Genomic DNA, 18,769 nt, shown 5'->3' with positions numbered 1-18,769 from the left:
GCACAGCGGGGGGGGCAGGAGGGGCGGCCGGAGGGGGGACACGTTCAGGTGGGCCACGGTGGGGCGCTGGGGGTGGTGGGCCACCCGCCCCAGACCGGGGGGGATGCGCGCGCCCTCCACGCCAGCCCACCCACCCACGCAGGAACAGCCACGTGGCCCCGGGGCAGCCCAGCGGGTTTATTAGCCGGGGGACATACAGAGTGGCCGCGCCAGCCACGGCGCTGGGCATCCCGGCACCCGCCTGGCACACCGGGCCTGGCACAGCAGCGGGGCCAGAGGAGCGGGACTGGCAGCAGTGGTGCCCGTGGCACAATCCGCCCCCCGGGGCCATGCCAGCGTCCCGCCGGCGGCGGGGACAGGAGGGGACAGCAGGCACCCTGCCGTGCCGCTGGCCCACGCCACCCCCTGGTCCGTCAGGTATATAAATATAGAGGCTGTATGTATACATCCTATGTATATATGTACATCCAGGTGGCCACGAGCAGGGTCTACGTCGGGGCAGCTGGCACCCCTGCGCCGGGCCCTTCACTTGTGCCACGAGTCGCCGTAGAGGGAGCGGGCCTTGGTGCGCCGTGGCGCAGCGTTGAGGACGGCCACGCTGCGGCGGCTGGAGCAGATGACATCGGTGACAAAGCCGGCGCAGTCGCTGCAGATGTCACGCAGGACAGAGCCCTGGGCATAGATGTGGGGGAACTCCTCTTCCACCCGGCGCCAGCACGTGCCCGGGAGCGAGCTGTGGCACAGGTGCACCGTCAGCCCCGGCACAACCGAGGGGAGGAGGGGAGGAGGTGGGGGGAGGAAGGCTCAGGGCTGTGACACTCACTGGAAGGTCTCTCGCCTCCGCAGTGGCAGGGCTTTGGCCAGCAGTGAGCCTGGGAGGCTCTCGAAGCCCAACGCGTAGACAGGGATGTGAGCCAGCTTCTTGGAAGGCATCTTCATCTGCCAGGTGTGCAGGCATCAGGGCAGGACAGGGACAGGGATGGGGCAGGACAGGGACAGGGAGGGAGCAGGACAGGGACACCTTGGCACTGGCCAGAGCCAGTCCCTTACCTTCAGGCTGCAGGAGCTGCATACAGACCTGGGGGGACAGAGAGAAGCTGGTGAGTGGGACCATGGCGGGGACCCCCCTGCCACCCTCCCAGCCCTGTGGCATGGCACGACACTCACCGCTTACAGAAGAGGCATGCTGCGGGCCAGGAGAAGAGGGGGAACTTGGCCCTGCAGCAGCAGCAGACCTGTGGGCAGAGCGGGGTGAGAGCCGGGGGCCGGGCAGGCAGCACTCAGCCCCTCTGGCCCCAGCTCCCACCTTCCCCTTCCGCAGGCTGCTGTACAGCTCCTTGCTCTGCAGGAACTTCTCCATCTCGGCCTTGACCAACACCCTGCGCACGTTGATCATCTCCTCCACGGTGAGGGCTAGGCTCTCCACCGGGTGGCTGAACTCCTGCGGGCAAGTGGGGACGTCAACCCGGTCTGCCACAGGGCTGCAGCGCACGGTGGGGACCGGAGCATCCCTGTGCCATGGGCAGCACCTCCTGGCATGGGCAAAAGATCCTGGCACCAGCAAAGCATCCCCAGCACGGTCAGGGAGTCCCCAACACCAGCAGTGTCCCAGCATGGACATAGGGCACATGGCATGGCATGTCTTAAGCCCCACATCCCGAGCAGAGGGAGTGGGGAGGCCATGGGGACTCCCCAGGTACTTTGTGCCCTCATGCCAGACTGCTGTGTGCCCATGGTCACGTTCTCACGGTATCCCCAGCCCTGGTGTCCCCAGCCTGGCCCAGCCCTACTACCAGCACTCACCAGCCAGAGATGCTTGGAGCTGGTGCTGGGGGCTGCGCTGGATCCATCCTCCGGCCTCTCCTCCACAGCACCGAGGGCAGCCCGGGGCAGTGCTGAGCCGTCCGGCAGCGGGTGGCAGCTGGCAGGGACGGAGCCTGCAGGGGGAACAGGGAGGCCGTGGCAAGGCCACGCTGCCCAGTGCCAGCCCTGCCGCAGGGCACAGCACAGCCACCCCGGGGACGGAGGTGCTGCAGGGCTGGGGACCTCCGGCAGGTACCTGAGCGGGGTCGGGGCTCCGGCTGCAGCGGCTCTGGCTCCTGGGGCGCAGCCTGGCTGCCCCCCAGCTGGCTCTGCAGCTGTGCCAGGTCATGTTCTGAGAAGGAGCGGTCCCGCTTCAGCGGCACCTCTGTGCCCGGGGAGTCCTCCTCCTGCAGGGCCATGGGCACAGTGTCACCCCAGGGACCCTCTCACCCCTCCTGTACTCCCGTGTCCCCCCAGCCTCCACCCTCCCCAATGACCCAGGAGGCACACTGCGGGGGTGGAAGGGTCACCCCTTTACCCCTCAGCCTCAGGGCTGGAGGGAGCTAAGAGCTCTGCACCTGCAGGGAGATGCCCCCTGCACCCCCCTGGGCTGCGGGCACCAGCAGCATGGGCACCAGTGGTGTGAGCACTGGCACGGGCACTGGCAGCATGGGAGCTAGCAGTGTGTGTACTGACACAGGCACTGGGAACACGGGCACCAGTAGCAGGGGTACTGGAAGTGTGAGCACTGGCACAGGTACGGGCAGCACGGGCACCAGCAATGTGAGCACTAGCACAGGTACTGGCAGCACGGGCACCAGCAGTGTGGGCGCTGCTGTGTCCCCTCTCTTGCCTCGGAGAGGTTCATCTCCTCCATCTCAGCCAGGGTGGGTGCCTTGAGCAGGACACGTGGCCGTGGGCGTGCTGGCACGGTCACTGGGGACCGGGAGAGCTCGAGGCAGGAGCTGGAGGCCAGGCGGCCCGAGCAGGCGTGGGGGATGCAGGGCAGGGAGCTGTAGCCTGTGGACCAGGATGGGGCTCAGTCCTGGCACAGCAGGGACCTGCCCTGGTGCCGGGTGCGTGGCCAGCAGCCTGGCAGGGAGGGAATGCTGGTACCTTTCTGGCCATGGTATGGAGTCTCCACAGGCCGAAGCTTCCTCTCCTGCCTGATCTCCTCCAGGATCTTCTCATGGAGCGTCCTCTGCTTCTGGGGCAGGGGCCGCAGCCGCCGCTCTGATGCCTGCAGGATGCACCGATGGGACCTCAAGTGGTGGCTGTGGCTTAGGGACGACCACCCGCAGGGCACCCAGCCGGGTGGGCATGGCACCCATGTGACCTGCCAAGCCCAGGCTGGGCACTGCCATGCCATGGCGGTGTGCCGGTGCTGGCACTCACCTGCTTCAGTGGGGGCCGGGAGCGAATGAAGTCGAGGATGAGCTCATGGGCGTCCTTCTTCACCCGGGGGGGGATGTCTCCATCCACCTGGCAGAGGGGCCACGGGCAGTGTCAATGCCAGGGTGGCATGGCAGCAGGGCAGGGGACTGGCATGGTTTCACCCTGGCCATGCTCACCATGACTTTGCGGAGTTTGTAGTTGCGGGCACGGATGTCTTGCATGAGCATCTCGAAGGGGGTGAGCTGGTACTCGGTGGGCAGTGGGTTGAACTGCTTCTCCTGCACCTTCTTCAGTTTCACACCATGCCGCAGCTCCCGCATCAGCTGCACCCACAGCCGAGCCTGGGGGATGGACAGACATGGCATCAGCTCCCACACGGCTGCGGCACAGCCCCCCACACCCGGCCATGCTGCCGTACCCAGTCAGTGTTGCGCAAACTGCCCAGCTCCGCTGCTGGCCGCTCCTCCGCTTCCTCGTCCTCCTTCAGCTTCTGCAGCATCTGCCATGGCACGAGACGGCGTCACCCTGCCCCAGTGCCCAGCGGCACCGAGGGTCCGGCTGGGACCATGCCACAGGGCCACAGCTCTGATGGGCACCCCCATCCCTGCTATGAGCTGTCCATGCCGGCACCAGCCCGGGGCAGGTGGGAGCCAGGGGTACCACGGCACAGCACCCCGGGAGAGGGAGCTGGCAGCCCTGGTTGGGGTGCAGAGAGGAGCACCATGCGCACCCCAGTGTTTTGGGCTCACGGGTGGTTTCCCCGGCCAGGCAGTGGTGCCAGCTGTGCTGGCAGGTGCCTGCACTCACCTCCTTGGCATCGCGGATCTTGGCGAGGAAGGCTTTCAGCTCCACGGTCTCGGCAAAGAGAGCCCGGCAGACAGCCTGGTAGTGCGCCTGGGCCTCGGCGGGGTCAGCCAGGCGGGCGGCACAGCACTGCATGGCCTGCCCAAAGGTGCGCACGGCGCGCAGCGGCCCCTCGCCCCCCTCCTCCTCCTCCTCCTGCCCCCCGTAGCCCTCATCGGCCGTGCCGCAGCCACTGTCCTCCGAGTCGCTGTTGGTCATCAGGTCAATGAGCTGCTCCAGCCGTGGGCTCAGCTCCCGCTCCTCGTTCTCATCCAGCCCCCAGTCCAGTGCCCGGTAGATGGCGAAGCCCAACGACTGCACCATCTGAGGGGAGATGGCACTGGCAGGGCCCCGGCTGGACCCCAGCACTGGCCGCACCGGGAGGAGCCCCTCGGCACACATGACCAGCACCAGCTGCCCCCCGCTGCCTCAGACATGGGTGCTGGGTCTCACCCCCTACAGCACCCCAGGAACCCATCACTGCAGGGCAAGGGGGGGACAGGTGGCCATGCCCACCCAGGGACCCCCATGCTGGGTGTGACAGCAGATGGGCCAGGTCACCAGCAAGCTGCAGCAGGGCTGGACAGGCGTCCAGCCCCCACATACCTGGGCTTCAGCAGAGGGCGTCAGCAGCGGGGGCAGCTCTAGGGGGAGAAGGGCAGAGTCACCACTAGCATCTGCAGCCCCATGCTGGGCATCCCACCCAAGCATCACCTCCTGTCCCACACCCCAGGGCTGCTGCACCCACCCAGCCTCAGCTGGGGGGACCTGGCGGGGTGACCCTGAGTGGGTCCCAGCCTCAGTAGCTCCTACCCCAAACTGGGTCCCCCATCCCTAGCTGGACCCATCCTGACATAGCCTCAGGACATGGCTCCATGGGACAACGGTGACCTACGTGTTGAGTCTTGGCATCGGCAGTGCTGGTTACGAGCTGGTGGCACAGTCTCCGTTGCCCACCCTGCCCAGCCGAGCATGGTGAGCCTCACTCAGCATCACAGCACACACTGGCCCTGGGCAACGAGCCCAAACAGGCACCAGCCACTCAGTCCACTGCCTCCAGCCAGACCCAGAAGGCACATAGCAGGGGCAGTGTCACCCCTTTATCACTCAGCCCTGCAGCTGAAGGGAGCTGAGAGCTCTGCACCTGCAGGGAGATGTCCCCTACACCCTGCTGGGCTGTGGGCACTAGCAGTGTGGGCACTGGCAGTGTGGGCACTGGTGTGGACACCAGCAGTGTGGGCACTTGGCAGCATGAGCACCAGGAGGCAGGGGTGCAGTGAGGATGCACAGATCACCCAAAGGACATGACATGGATGCCTGGTATGCGCTGCAGTGATTTGTGTCCTTGTGTTTGTGCCCAACAATGCTGCTTCCCACTGCAGAGACAGCACAGCCAGACTATCGCATATACACATAGCACTGTGCCTACACACACGAGCCCATGAGATGCTCGTGGGCAGCTCAGACCTCCCTGGCAGCTAGAGGGCCACAGGATGAGGAGCAGGAGTGGCTTTTTCATCATCCCCAAGGACAGTGCTCTGATGCCCCCAGCTCCACTTTCCTGATAGCAGCTGCAGTGCTCCTTCCCCAGCCCAGGGAAGCACCGGCCATTAGCTGTCCATTTAGCTGATCGATGTGGCAGCGAGCAGCAGCCGCAAGAAGGTGCCGGCCATGTGCTGGCTGTGTATCAGCAATGTGCCAGCCAGGCCAGGTGCTGCTCGGGAAGGGCAGTGCGAGTGGTGGAGATGCAGAGTCCAGCCATGCCATGTCACACATAAGCCCAACATCACTCCCGCGCCCCAGGCTATGCCTGGCTCCCGCTGCACTGCCAGCCCTGGGATGCTCTGCCCTAGCTGGGAGAGGATGTGGCAGCACATCCCCTGGGATAGTGACATCGGCACCCCGGATCTGACGCTTGGCCGAAGCCCCTCTCACTGTCCATGGCTCGGTGAACTGGCAGGAGCTGGGCCAGTGGGCTGAGCCTGGCTGGTCCCAGAAGCTCCCTCCAGCTGCTGGAGGAAGTTCCCATGGGGTGAGGAACTAGAGCGGCTCAGGCGGGTGCTGCCAGCTCATCTGACCCAGACTCTGTCCTGTGCCCGGGTGGAGCTGCCAAGCCCTGTGCCAGGCTGGTGCCACCACCTGCCGCGGCTCTGGGAGGCACCTGGAGCCCTTCCAGCTTTGGGCTTCACTGTGAAGGGCCCAGATTTGTCCCTGGGGAGGTGGCTCAGGCTGGCACAGGAAGGACTAGGGAGCAGGAGGCAGCACGGTGGCACTGACAGTGGCTCAGGGAAGGGTGTGGGGCTATTGCCATGTGCAACCGGTGGAGCTGGTGTGACCACACCGTGCCTAGCTGCCACAGCCACGTGCCATGGCAGTGTGTGGCCCTGCCCTGGGCACGGAGCTGCCCCATGCGCCCCCAGGCCCCATGAGCCTCCTGCACCCCGCTCCCCATCTCCCACGGCTCAGCTTGTCCCCTGCCACTGAGAACATTCCTGCCCGGCCACCAGCAGTAAGGACATGCCATGACACTGCAGTGTCCCTGTCCGTCCACAAGACCCCAGGAGACCCTGCAGCGTCCGACAGCGCCAGGCACCGGGCACTGTCTCTGGGCACCCTGGCCTCCCCACAGGGCAAGACGGGCGAAGCCATTTGCCGTGTCTGTCATTAGGCACACGGGTGCTCACGCCGCACCAGCCGGCTCTGCTGCTGGCAGCCGGCCGAGCCTGACACAGGCCGGAACCGCCACGGCCCTGCCCGGCAGCGCCAGCCGCCCGCAGAGAGGGCACGGCTGACAGTCCGAAGGTCAGCGACGGTGCTGCCCCAAACCGCCACTCCCGGGGGACCGCAGGGACACACCAGGCAGTGGACAGTGTCCCCTGCGGGGTCTGGGGGTGCAGGTGTGTGTAGGCAGTGTGCCTGGCTCTGTGCCGTGCACCTGCAGGTGTGTGTCCCCGCGCCTGTCGGTCTGTCCTTGCCGGGTGTCCTGCAGCCCCGCGGTGGGGTCCGGCCCGGTGAACCCCGCACCCACGGGCACTCTGCACACCCCCCACCCTGGGGCCAGCCTCACCAGATCAGCCGGCCAGGCTCTGCCGGTGCCACTCCAGCCCTGCCCCTCCGGGCCACCAGCCCACGGCCTGCGCCAGTAACCGCAGTGCCAGCGATGGTCCCTGGCCGTGCCAGCGCCGGTGCCGATGCTGGTGCGCTGGTTCCTTGCTAGGGCCGGGGCTGGGGCCTCGCCTCCGTCCTTGCCGGTGCCGGTACCGCCTTCCTGCCCCCCGGTGCCAGCCCTCTTGCTCGTCCTCTCAGTCTCTCCGGTGCCGCAGCCGGTGCCCCCAGTGCCACACCGGTCCCCTGCTGCCGGTGCCGGCGACGCCAGTGCCTGCCCCCCCTCCCCGGCGGGGCCGCTACCTCTGCCCATCCCTCCAGTGCCTGCCCCCCCATCCCCGGTACCGGCCCTACTCCACCGGTGCCGCTCCCTCTCGCCGGCTCCACTGCGGGTGCCCCCCCTCCCCGTGCTGGTATCCCCGGGCCCCAGGGCTGTGCAGCACCCCGTGGCGGTGCCGGTAAACAGCACCGGCGCAGCCCCGCTCCCCGTGCGGCCGCTCCCTGTTCCACCCCGCGTTGCGGCGGTCGCTTACCGGGCGGCGGGGCGGGAAGGACGACGCTCCCGTCGCCGCGGAGGCGGATGTCGGCGGTGCGGAGAGGCGCGGCGGGGGCGGCGGCGGCGGCGGCGGCGCGGCAGCTCTGGAAGCAGAGCGCCCAGGCCTGCTCCTCGTTCAGCGGCTGCTCGTAGCACTTCAGCACCTCCTCCAGGGACAGCTCCCGCGGGGCCCCGCCGCCCGCCCGCGCCATCGCCCCATCCCCGCGCGCCGCCGCCGCCGCCCGCCGCCGCCGCCGCCGCCGCACCGGGCGGGCGGGGCCCCGGGAGGGGCGGGGGGCGCGGCGCGGCGGCGCGGAGCGGAGCGGAGCAGAGCAGCTGGCGGCGGATCGGACCGCCCCCGCCCCCGCGGCTTGGCCCCGCCCGAGCCACCGACTGCCGCCGCCGGGGGGGCCCACCGGGAGGCGGCGCGCTGGACGGAGCGGTACCGAGAGGCACGGCAAGGCTCGGCACGGCTCGGCAGGGCTCGGCACGGCACGGCTCGGCAGGGCTTGGCACGGCTCCGAAAGGCTCGGCAGGACTCGCAAGGCTCGGCAGGGCTTGGCACGGCTTGGCACGGCAAGGATCGGCAGGGTTCGGCATGCCTGGCACGGCTCGGCAGGGCTTGGCACGGCTCGGCAAGGCTCGGCTCTGAACGGCTAGGCTCGGCAGGGCTTGGCGTGGTTCAGCAGGGCTCTGCACGGCAAGGCTCGGCAGGGCTTGGCATGGCTTGGCACAGCTTGGCAGGGCTCATCCAGGCTTAGCACAGCTTGGCAGGGCTTAGCATGGCTTCTTACAGCACGGCAGGGCTTGGCACGGCTCAGCATGGCATGGTGGCTGAAGGCACCGGGATGGGGACCTGGAACCTCCGGGGGGACAGTGTCCCATGGGAACACAGTGTGTGGGGACAATGCCCTGCAGCAGCTGGAAAGGCTGGCATGGCACGGTGCTGATAGCTGGCTCATGCCCAGGCACCAGCAGGTCCCTCCAGACCCACGGCGTGGGCAGGATGGTCCTAGCAGAGCAGAAAGGCCCATGAAAGGTCAGTTAGAGCAAATTAAAGCTTTTGTCATGATGAGATTCCCATTTCCATGATGGAAGAAGCATAAAACCGCGTCTCAGCCCCATTAACCCATGAGCATAAACTGGGGTGAATTCCGGAGCCGTGCTGGCACGGTTGGGAGCGGGATAGAGCCACCACATGGGTGCTCATCTACTCCACACGGCCAAAGAGCTGTCCCGGGGCCAGAGACCTCCAGCAAAGAGCCTGGGATGGTGCCTGCAACGCCGTGGTGGAGAAATGCCCGTCTCGGAGATCCTGAGCAGTGTTGTCTCTGTCTCTGGGGAAGGAAATGGGAAAGCAGGGTCAGACAGCTGGGAATCACAGCCCTGCGCAGTGCCCCGGGCTTTGGGAAGGGGGAGGATGGATGCAGGTGATCCAAAGTGTCTGCACATCTTGGTTTTACCAAAATGCACCATTGCTGGGGCAGGAGCACATTGCAGGGGATAAGGAGCACATTGGGATCCCTGGCTGGATCTGCGCGTTGCAGGAGAGCCGCACGGCTCTGGTCCCCCGGGAGCAGCTCTTGGCTTCGGTGCTGGACGTCTGGGTCTGGCTTTCCTCACCAACAAGGGAGATTTGAATGTGACATTTACCCTGTAATCAGCTGGCTTTGGAGCCTGCTTGGGAAGCGACTTTAGGGGGAGGAAAGCTGCATGTGCTGTGCTGAGCTGGCTGCCGGCTTTCCTGCGCCACACACACCTGCCAGCGCCTCTGGACACAGCCAGAGCGGCACCGTCGGGGATGGGAGCGGGGAGGTTGTGCAGCGTTTGAAGGCAGCGATAACCCAACCTGCAGGATTCATGGGAATCCATTTGAATTATAAAGCACAAAGTCCTTTGCTATGGGTAATACTGTAATTAATATAAGATCAAGATGTAATTAAAAGCTACTGTCTCAGAAAATAATCAACAAAAGCCAAGTGTGTATGTGCATAGGGGAAATATAATTAAAAATGAAAGAAATAGGGAGAAAAAAAACAATGAAGAGGTTGGGAAATGGTTGCATAGCACTCCAGCAGGGTTAGATTTCCTGGCTGCTGCCCACCCTCGGCAGTGAAGCAGGACGTGCCCCAGCGAACTGGCGGCGACAGAGGGCAGAGCCCTTCCCCAGCAGCCTGCAGCAGGGCTGTGTGCTGTGAGCCCCGTTTGTTTAACATATTCACACGGGTTTCATCTGTCACATGCAAAAAAAAATCCTTACAAAGCCACAGAAACCTCAGAGGAGCACTCAGAGAACTCACGAGGTTGGATGCACCTATTCCACTTTCCTCAGATGCTGCAATAAACTGGGGGCCACGAAAGAGAGTTTTACACGGTAGCTTGCTCTTGTTGCGTGCTGTCCTCAGATGTGGCCAGAGTTCAAGGAGCTTCCTGGTGTCGCTGCCTGGAGTGTGGCCTCTGGCTCCACACAGTGATGCTGAGGTCTTGGCTGCACCTCCCTGTGACCCCTCAGAGGGTTTCTTATCACCTTGGCCATCACGGTGATGGTTTCCTCCTGGTTTTTCTTCTTTGGTCGAACCAGAGACAAGTCCCTGACTGTGCCCGGTGTAATGCAGCACTTGCTGCTCCCAGACTTTCTGGTTCCCTGAAAAGCTCCAGCCAGCCCCAAGTCAAATGAGCCACCTGGTCTGGGGTGGAAGCAGGTCTGCAGCACCACTGTCTGTCAGGAGGCACCAGGCTCCTGGGGCACAGATGCTGTAAGAGCTCCCCAGTCTCTTCTCTGCATGAATAAACTTCTGGAGCACCCCAGAAACCTGAGCTCCAGGTCAGTCAGCCTGCTGCGGCCAGCCATGCTGAGTGATCCCTTTGCAGGAGCACAAGTGCTCCTGATGAAAGCCATGGGGGCTGTGAGCACTGAGGGCCAGCCCTGTCCTCAGCTGCAGCAGAGAAAGACCCAGGACACAGACAAGCCCATTCCACCCAGGCAAGTGTGGCTCATGGCTGTGGTGCTTGAATGGATCAGGCTGGATTCTGCAAAGCCACCCACTTTGCGGAGTCAGTTTTACTGCATAGGTTCTGGGGTTTTGCACTCCTCTTGTCTGGGTGCGAACAGCCAGGCTGAGTCTTTCTTTGAACAAGGGAAGTGAGCCTGCCGGCTCTCCTGCCCTCCTCCAGAGCTGCCAGTCCTACCTTAGGGACCCTGGGCCAGCCCCTGCCAGATCTGCCCTGCGGGAGGAGAGCAAGGTACTGCAACGGCTCAGGGGCTGGAGAGGCAGAGAGACTGAATCAGAGTGTTTGTTAAAGCTCCATTTCCTTTCTAGAGTCTTCTTCATTAATATTTTAATTAAAACCAGTTCTTGGTGCAGACTGCATTAACTCAGCATACCTCACAGATAATGCATTGCGGTATTAAATACAGCGAGCGTGGCTCTTTGCAGGCCAGTAAACCAGTGAGGCCACAGAGACTGGCCGGCAGTGTTGAGAACAGACATTTTCTGTTCCCTTTCCACCTGCAGGCAATGGCTCCCCTAGCCCACAGGGCGAGACCGCACAGGCGAGGGGCTGTGCAACACATGGGACACGGGTACCAACCAGCCTGTCTGCAGGGAGCCAGGGATGCTCGGGCATGACAGGACAGGGGACATCCTGGTGGCCCTGAGCCCCCACGTTCCTGGGATGTGTGCTGGTAGCTGGAGCTCAGCTCAGCTCCCCAGGCTGTGCAGTGCCCACCTGAGAGCTCAGAGGCAGGCAGCTTCCCTTCACCTCCAGCCAAAATTACCCTCCCTGCCCCACCCCACGCTCTCCTTTTCGTATCTCTTTGTACCTTGCTAAGTAATTCCTTTTCTTCTTCCCCATTCATCTCTGAGATATTTGGAGGCAGGTCCCTTCCCTTCCCCTTTCCTTTCTCCCCCAATGCAAATATTTCGTTTTATTGCAGATGAGTCCTTCCAGCTTCTTAATCACATTAATTACTGTCTCTAACCTCCCTCGATTCCTCAGTACTGACCTCCCATCTGACGCAGTACTCCCACTCCCCTTGGAGCCCATTCCTCCCGTCTGTCCCTTCCCAGGGACAACATGGAGGTGCCACCTCCCACAGCCAGGCTCCCACCCGTGCCTCCGCTCCCTCAGCTGTCACCATGTCCTCCGTTCCCCTGCGTAGGCCATTCCCACCATGTGCAAAATGAGCCCTTTGCAGATGTCCCCCACCGGCAGGGCTGCTGCAGGAGAGGTTTTGATTTGCTTTGCCGGCTCAGGGCTACCTCAGCTCGCCAGTCAGCACCAGAGCTCAGGGGGGCACAGGAGGGACGAACAGCCCCTCCAAAACCCAGGGCTGCTGCAAATTTGATGATGGCACCGGGGGTTTAAAGGGATTCAGAAATGTGATTCTGGGAAGGGTTTCACTTGCTGTCTCCGGGCTGAGATTCAGTGCTGCAGGTGCCCCTGGTGTGGCAGCAGGCTGGCTGTGGGAGCCCATTGCACTGCCAGTGCAGACCCGGAGCCTTGTGCTGCCTGGAAGGGCTTTCTCCAGCTCTCGGCAGCAAGTGCTGCTGACTCACCTGCTCCCATGGCCAGCACTGCAATAAAAACATCCCATGGCCAATTCCAGCACAGCATTTTTAACGTCTGCAAACAGAAGCTAGCCTCCTGACGGTGAATACCCTGGGGTTGTTCATCTGCCTGTACGCTGCCATCCTTATCAAAACGAATTACCACCTTCTGCTCCAAACCCTCTGCAGGGCACGCTAAGGGCAGCTAACCAGCAGCGGTTCATCTCCAAGAGGGATAAGATGAGAGGAAAATCCCTGTGGGAATTCCACACTGCTCCCTCTGAAACCTTTATTGCCCCCAGCAATGCCCAGTTGTGTGCGGCTGGGGATTTCTGCCCTTAGGAGTTCTTGTCGCCTTCCCTGGGCGGTACAATGGGCACGCAGGGAAGCATCCCTGAGGGAAGCAGGGCTGCAAGGAGCTCTCTGCAAGGAGAATCAGGCCGGGAGCAGGGAAACACTGTTGGAGCTGGTGATAGGACCTGGTCCCAGGGCTGCTGCACCAGGAAGAGGCCTGAGATGTGGATGGCTGCCCCCAGCCCTGGTGGCCCTGGCCCCGCCAGTCTGTGGGGGTATCAGTTGCTGCTGTGCTAAGCCCCCCCACAGCCAGGCCTCAGGGTGAGCATCTTCCCCTCAGGGCCTCTCAGGGGAGACCCCTTCTCCTGGCGACCTGGCCTGAGCCACCCTGTCCTACACACACTGCCGCAAACAGCCTTCGTAGCGGGACGTATGCCCCTCACCGCGCCCTACCTTAGCGCATCCCACCTCGCCCATCCCGCCCCGCCGAGCGACACCACCCACTCTCCCCAACATGGCTGCCGTCGCCTCCGCCACTACCAAGATGGCGGAGGGGGCGGGCGGGACCACGCCGCGCTTCCAGCCAATGGGAAGCGCCTGTCCCCCCGGCGGGCGGCCAATGGCGGCGCAGGGCGGGCAGGTTGGTTCGGCGGGGAGCGAGCGGGCCTGCCGCCATGGCCGGCCCAGGCGGGAGGACGTGGCGGGACCTGCTGGGTAGGTCCGGGCTGAGGTGGCGCCGGGGCTTCTCTGAGAGAGCTCTTGGCCTGGTGCTTCCTGCAGGGACAGCAGAGGGGAAGGGTGGGGTGAATGTCCCCTCTCTGCCCTCATAGACCCCCATCCTCCGGCCTGCCTGGCGCTCTGGGCTCCTGGCAGCCCCTCGCCTCAGCTCTCCTCAGCCCTGCTCCCCCCAGAACCCCTCTCCCAAAGGCTGGTGGCCTTCTTGCGGCCCTGCCGCACCTCCCGTCCTGGGCTGGGGGTGACGGGGCAGCACCTTGGTTGCTTTGGGCCGAGGGCCTTTGGAGGCCGATGGCTGCCAGTGCCTGGCAGGGCTTTGGCTGCTTGTGCTGAAGGCCATGGGGCTTTACCTGCAGAGCTGCCGGAGCAAACCAGGCAGAAACATCCCGCACTGCTCCTGTCACACAGCTGGCTAACCAGGGTCTGGCTGGGGCTGCCTTTGCTCTGTCCGAGATGTGTGCTGCAGCAGCAGAGAGCGAGGTGTCCTCGGGGGTGCTGTTGGAGCAAGCTGTGGTTATAAAAGAAATCCATATTTCTCAGCAGGGAGAGCCAGGAAAAGAAAAAGTGCCTTTGGGAGTGGAGCGGAGCTCCAGGAAGCGGCTCTGCGCCTTCTGGATCACCATCAGAACCTGAACGACCTCCTCTTGGAGGTAGGAGCACAATGGTTCAGGGTGTAATGGTCAGGCTGGGAATCACAGGAGATCCCAGCTGGAGGTGGGTTCCAGGGCCCTTCTTACGGCAACTGTAGAGTGAATGTCCTGGGAACACAGTTTTCATGGTATGTGAAAAGAAAGAGCAGCACTGTAGGAGTAAGCTGAAGTTGAGAGGTCTGTGTTGCAGAAATGAGATTATTTTTTTTCCTTTATCCTATGTTTTATTGTTCTAGACTAAAAATGGTCAAGTATGGTTTGGATTTGGGACAGAGGGAAATCTGGCACCATTTTCTTGGGGTCAGAACGGACTTCTTGTTCTAGAGAGAAAAAAAAAACTATCTGGAGTTGTTTGGGTTTTCTCTGAATTACCAGCCATTTTTGACTAAGGTGACTGTCTTTATGAAAACCTGTGTAATTTGCCTATATAGATGCTTGAGCCAACATTCTGACTTGGACATGTTCTACCTTCTGCTCACACACTGGAGAGAGCTTTTGACTTTGATAACTGCAATAGACAATTCAAATGCTTCCCACAGTTCAGCCACAAGGATGTTTATTTGTCTGCGTAATATTTCTATTCCAAGATAGAAATTCTGTTCCTGGTGCTGTTGCTGATCTGTTGGGTGACTGGGGACAAGTAACTTTGATTTCTATCTCCTTTTCTTTGCAGAAAATGATGATAACTATACATATGCTTCTTGTAAGGTGCCCTAAAATCTTTGTTTACTGTGACGGTGTGGGAGCTTGGTGTTAGTTTCAGTTCAGTTGCTCCAGCCCCCAAGAATGCCAGAGCTGCTCAGTATCCTTTAGAGGGAATAGGTTTGTGAATGTGTGTCAGAGACACCTAAGGCTGTTACATTTTTATTTGGCTTTCAGGTGGAGGGTTCAGCCAAACCAGCTGGACAGGATAGTGCAGAGCACCAGGAAGTATCGTCAGAATCATTTATAGGTGAGTGAAAGCATATCTATTAGAGACAGGTTTGGGAAATCATGTACTGAAGTTTTGCCTGTTAAGTATTACAATCCCAGTTTTACTTTCTTTTCATTGTTCTGGTCTCCCATCCAGCTACTTGTTTCTTACTTGTCTGGTGATGATGCACCTGGCAAGGGTCTGATTGTTGAATATTTTGATTATTTGAAAGTGTAACTGTAAGCCCCACAAGACTAAAATACAAAAATCTGTGGTTAGCAAGGAGTATTCCCTCTCTGTGGTTTTTCTGCCCTTTTATTTTTATGTACAGTAAAGGAACGATACATAGAAATGAAAATGATTTGCCCATTGCTGCAAATTACATCTCTGCCAGAAGGGGTTTAAGACTTGGGACTTATGTCTTCATAGTCACGTTTTTTAACCCTTTTTTTCCTCTCCCATGCTGACAGCTTTCTGCTTTGGTTTGTTTAGTCTCTGTTCTGCAGGAACAGGCCTCAAGACTGGGTGTGCCCACAGCAATCTTGGCAGCCAAAAATGCTGTTACCAACATCGAGCGGATCTGCCAGGCTTCTGCTGGCCCCTCTCAAGTCCCACTGCTGAACTTGGACCAGAGAGTAAGGGAAAAGGTTTACATTTAATTTATCAAGAAAACAGTGATGTTAGGTTTGACTTTAAATCCAGTTTATCTGTTCTGATAGTCACCCAAATGTGTAGGACTTGAGTGGATGATTATTAATTTCTGTGTCCAATATGCTCACAGAAGTACAGCGTTCTCCTTTACAGGAAAGCAGCTGGTTTTGACAGCTTGGAAATGAAGTTTTTTGTTTGTTGCTGAAGTGCAGTGTTACACAGGTCTCTTTAAGCAGATCCTGTGTTATCACCTCTGGTGTACCTCAGACTCAGTCTCTTCAATGCATGATTCCGTTTTTATTGATTGTCTCAGTTTGCAGTGTAGCCAGTTGTGGGATGGCCATCTGTGCAAAAGCTGTGCCGTGACTGCTGGCTCAAGTTGCCTCTGAGGAGATGTCAAGTGCCACTGCTGTCAGCCTGGCTGCTTTAGCTAAGCCTTAAGATGAAAAGTTTGGGCCTTTCCCATGAATCCTCTCTACCATTCAAGCTTTTAAAAAACAGTAAACGGGGAAAAGCAACAAATTGGTTTTCTAGGAACATGTTATTTACAAAGGCAATTATTTCTGCTTCATTTCTGGGGTAATTCCAGAAGAGGTTGTCTTGCTTGCTTCAAACGGTCAAGGATTTACTGGTGAACAATGTGTTCTGTTGCCCACTCTTCTGTCAAGAAATGTGGAAAATGAAGGTAAGAACTCATGGAGAAACGTTGCTGTGTTACAGACAGACCTCACACAGACTTAATCTGTGGGATGTGGTAGCGTGTTTTCAACCCTCCTCTCCCATCAAGGCCAGGGATAACTGCTAAATGGACTGTTGAAGTGCTGTGATTTCTGTTCAGTTTCCCTCGCTGGGTTTTTTTGGTGACCTAGAGCAGTCTTGCAACTGCTCATCCCTGCTCTGATTAGCTGCAGTCATGAACTCCTCCTGAGAATGAATGTGGTCTTTCTGACCTTTCAAAAGCATGAACTGACTTATAAATGGTGTTGGTTTTTTTTTTGTTTTGTTTATTTTAAAGCAAGTTCACTGGGAGCTTCCTTGTCTCTGTACAAGGATTTGCTTTGTGTGGCCGCTTCAGAAAGACTGCCACAAAGGAGAGTTGACATGTACTGGTTTTGGGGAGCTAGGCAAGCAGCACTCCTGCCTCTCTGAAGGAGATGTTTAACTGTTCCTGTTTGTACTCTGCATGGCTGGTTCTCACTAGGAACCTGCTAGGAAGGGAATGGCAATACGGTGTCTGGAGTTACAGCATGGGTAAAGGGATTAAAATCATCTGAGGTGACACCACAGGTAAGAGACGGTTTGGGGGTATAGTTTTTTTTTCCTATTTAGTGTCACTGCCTTACTGTTCTCAATGAAATACACTAGTAACTTTCCATCAGTTGGCATGCAAGTTTGCTGTCTGGGCTAAGCAATTCAGATCAATTAACCAGGCAGTGTCGAAGCTCCCAGCCGGCTGTGGGAAGGCACAGTCCCAGAAGTCCTTTATGTACTTTGCCAGCAATATTCAGTGTGTCTCTGGCATTCTGGTTCTCTGGGAATGGTGATAAGCCTAAGTGAGTTCATGCAGAAAATGGCTTGAGAGAAATATGATAGCAGGTAACAGGTTGCATTGCTTCACAAATGTTGTGTTGTTTTGATTTCATTTGGGTGGTTTGTTTTCTAAGATAAGTGGTGCTCTAAGTGGAGTTAAGAATGTCTTGTGAGCAGGACAATTCTGTCTGCTCACTGCTCTGGTGGGAAAGAAGGAAGAGGCCGGTCTGCCAGGATAAACAGGCGTGCTGTAGTCTCAAGTGTCGGATCCTGGGCTGAAAATAGAATCCTGTATATTTTGTAGGCTGATTAAGATCTCCTCATTCTCAGGTAGACACAGACATCAAGTGCTGCTGTGTAATTGAGATTGTTATGGTAAAGAATTAAGTTGTCAAAGACAAAGTGTGTAGGCAAGTCTAGGGTCACGCTATGAGGCAGCTGCTGGTTGCTGCAGAAAGCTTGTGGAGCTTTGGTTTTTCTTTGGAGTGACTTGTGTGCCCAAGACTCCCAAGTACCTCTTCCTTCATGAGGAGTGAAGATTTTGTTTCTGTCTGGGACCATTTTTGTAGGGAGGCTGGAATGAGCAGAAGTTGCTGCTGCTGCACAGTTTTCCCTGCCAGGTGCACCCCACAGTCCTGTTTTGCTGGCACAGGACACTCTCCAGGACACACCGTTCCAGGCAGGAGCTGGAAGGGATGGTGCAGGGAGGAAAGCAGGGCAGCAGTTTCATCCGCACAGAAGCAATGCCTTGTGCTGATTTTGCCAACAGCAAGCCTGGTGTTTAGAAGCAGGATGGCTCATGTGGTGTTTGATTTTCCTCTGTGTCTGTTGGCCCCTCTGCCCGTACAGTTGCAGTGTCTTTTTGTAGTCTCTTATTGGGAAATAGATTTGAGAGCAGCACTCGCTCCACAGAGACTTATAAACATTCAACAGGCTAAGTGGTAATTCTCTAATCTGTTTCTGGATCTGAATTAACAAGACTTGAAACTTTGTGATGTTACCTGTTTTCTGGGATATCCACTGCCTCTTTGAATATGTAGAATCAGGATTATTCCAGGGGGGCAAAGATGGATATAATTGTTACTTGACCATGAAAATTTAAAATGATGATGCATCTACAACCCACAACCATTCAAAATTTATAGGAAGGAAAAATCAAATATAATCTTTCCTCATATGGTATTTCCTATGTTGTTGTTTTAAAATTTTAGTAAGTTCTGGATAGTCTGAATAAATGGAACTTAGTTTTATTTTTTAATATATAATTTACATTACCCAAATGTTGAGTTTACTGCAAAATGCAGACTGTGACCTAATTGTGACATCTCATTAGGACCCTCCAGTGCTGGAAGCTGTGTGGCATCTGCACAGAGACGGCATCGTTGGACTGGGGGAGCTGCTGGAGAGGTAAGCAGAGGTTTATAGGCTTGCAGATGTATTTAATCTCTTAAAGCCTATTGAAATGTAATCGAGGATTAGTTATAAGTATTCTGGACTAAGAATATAGTCAGATGCTGGCAAGTGATCAGATTAGCAGGATTTAAGAAGTTACCCGGGTTTGAGAGGTTACTCTAGGTTAATTAGTGCAGTTTAAGGTGCAGTGGCTGATTTGAGGGCTACTGAATCAGCCACAATGTGAAGCAGAATGGTTCAGTGACAACCACCACTGCAGACTGTCCTAGGTGATGTTTCATCTCGTGCTTTGTTTCGCTGGCACAGATAGCTGCATGTGGGTGGTTACCACACTGTGTGGGAGAGGGCTCTG

At 58.6% G+C, this 18,769-nt stretch overlaps 2 protein-coding genes across 6 annotated transcripts in view; one reads left to right on the top strand and one right to left on the bottom strand.

Annotated features, from left to right (window-relative positions):
- Positions 1 to 133: 133 nt before the first annotated feature.
- On the bottom strand, positions 134 to 7,967 carry SPIRE2 (spire type actin nucleation factor 2). The gene is made up of 15 exons (XM_055726793.1): positions 7,680 to 7,967; positions 4,648 to 4,685; positions 4,006 to 4,365; positions 3,617 to 3,697; positions 3,375 to 3,539; positions 3,199 to 3,285; positions 2,920 to 3,043; positions 2,657 to 2,823; positions 2,060 to 2,210; positions 1,804 to 1,937; positions 1,307 to 1,441; positions 1,168 to 1,235; positions 1,051 to 1,078; positions 824 to 939; positions 134 to 733 (listed from the first exon to the last, which is right to left on the bottom strand). The coding sequence occupies exons 1-15, from the start codon at positions 7,891 to 7,893 to the stop codon at positions 526 to 528; spliced, it is 2,076 nt and encodes a 691-aa protein (XP_055582768.1). The 5' UTR covers positions 7,894 to 7,967; the 3' UTR covers positions 134 to 525.
- A 5,197-nt stretch (positions 7,968 to 13,164) lies between these two features.
- Positions 13,165 to 18,769, top strand: part of FANCA (FA complementation group A) — a 37,112-nt gene continuing 31,507 nt past the window's right edge. For 2 of the 5 annotated variants that reach the window (XR_008735173.1, XM_055727049.1), the window contains exons 1-6: positions 13,184 to 13,239; positions 13,801 to 13,910; positions 14,790 to 14,862; positions 15,316 to 15,458; positions 16,064 to 16,159; positions 18,338 to 18,411. Coding sequence is in view for 4 of the 5 variants with exons in the window: in XM_055727049.1 (XP_055583024.1) it covers positions 13,200 to 13,239; positions 13,801 to 13,910; positions 14,790 to 14,862; positions 15,316 to 15,458; positions 16,064 to 16,159; positions 18,338 to 18,411 (536 nt within the window). In the remaining variant the exon portion in view is untranslated. Of the gene's footprint in view, positions 13,240 to 13,800; positions 13,911 to 14,789; positions 14,863 to 15,315; positions 15,459 to 16,063; positions 16,160 to 18,337; positions 18,412 to 18,769 lie in introns of all 5 variants that reach the window. The other 3 variants (XM_055727047.1, XM_055727048.1, XM_055727050.1) reach the window with 3 other exon arrangements.

The sequence above is a fragment of the Falco cherrug genome, chromosome 14, assembly GCF_023634085.1.
Source record: "Falco cherrug isolate bFalChe1 chromosome 14, bFalChe1.pri, whole genome shotgun sequence".
NCBI lineage: Eukaryota > Metazoa > Chordata > Aves > Falconiformes > Falconidae > Falco > Falco cherrug.
This window is presented reverse-complemented; position numbering and strand designations above follow the sequence as displayed.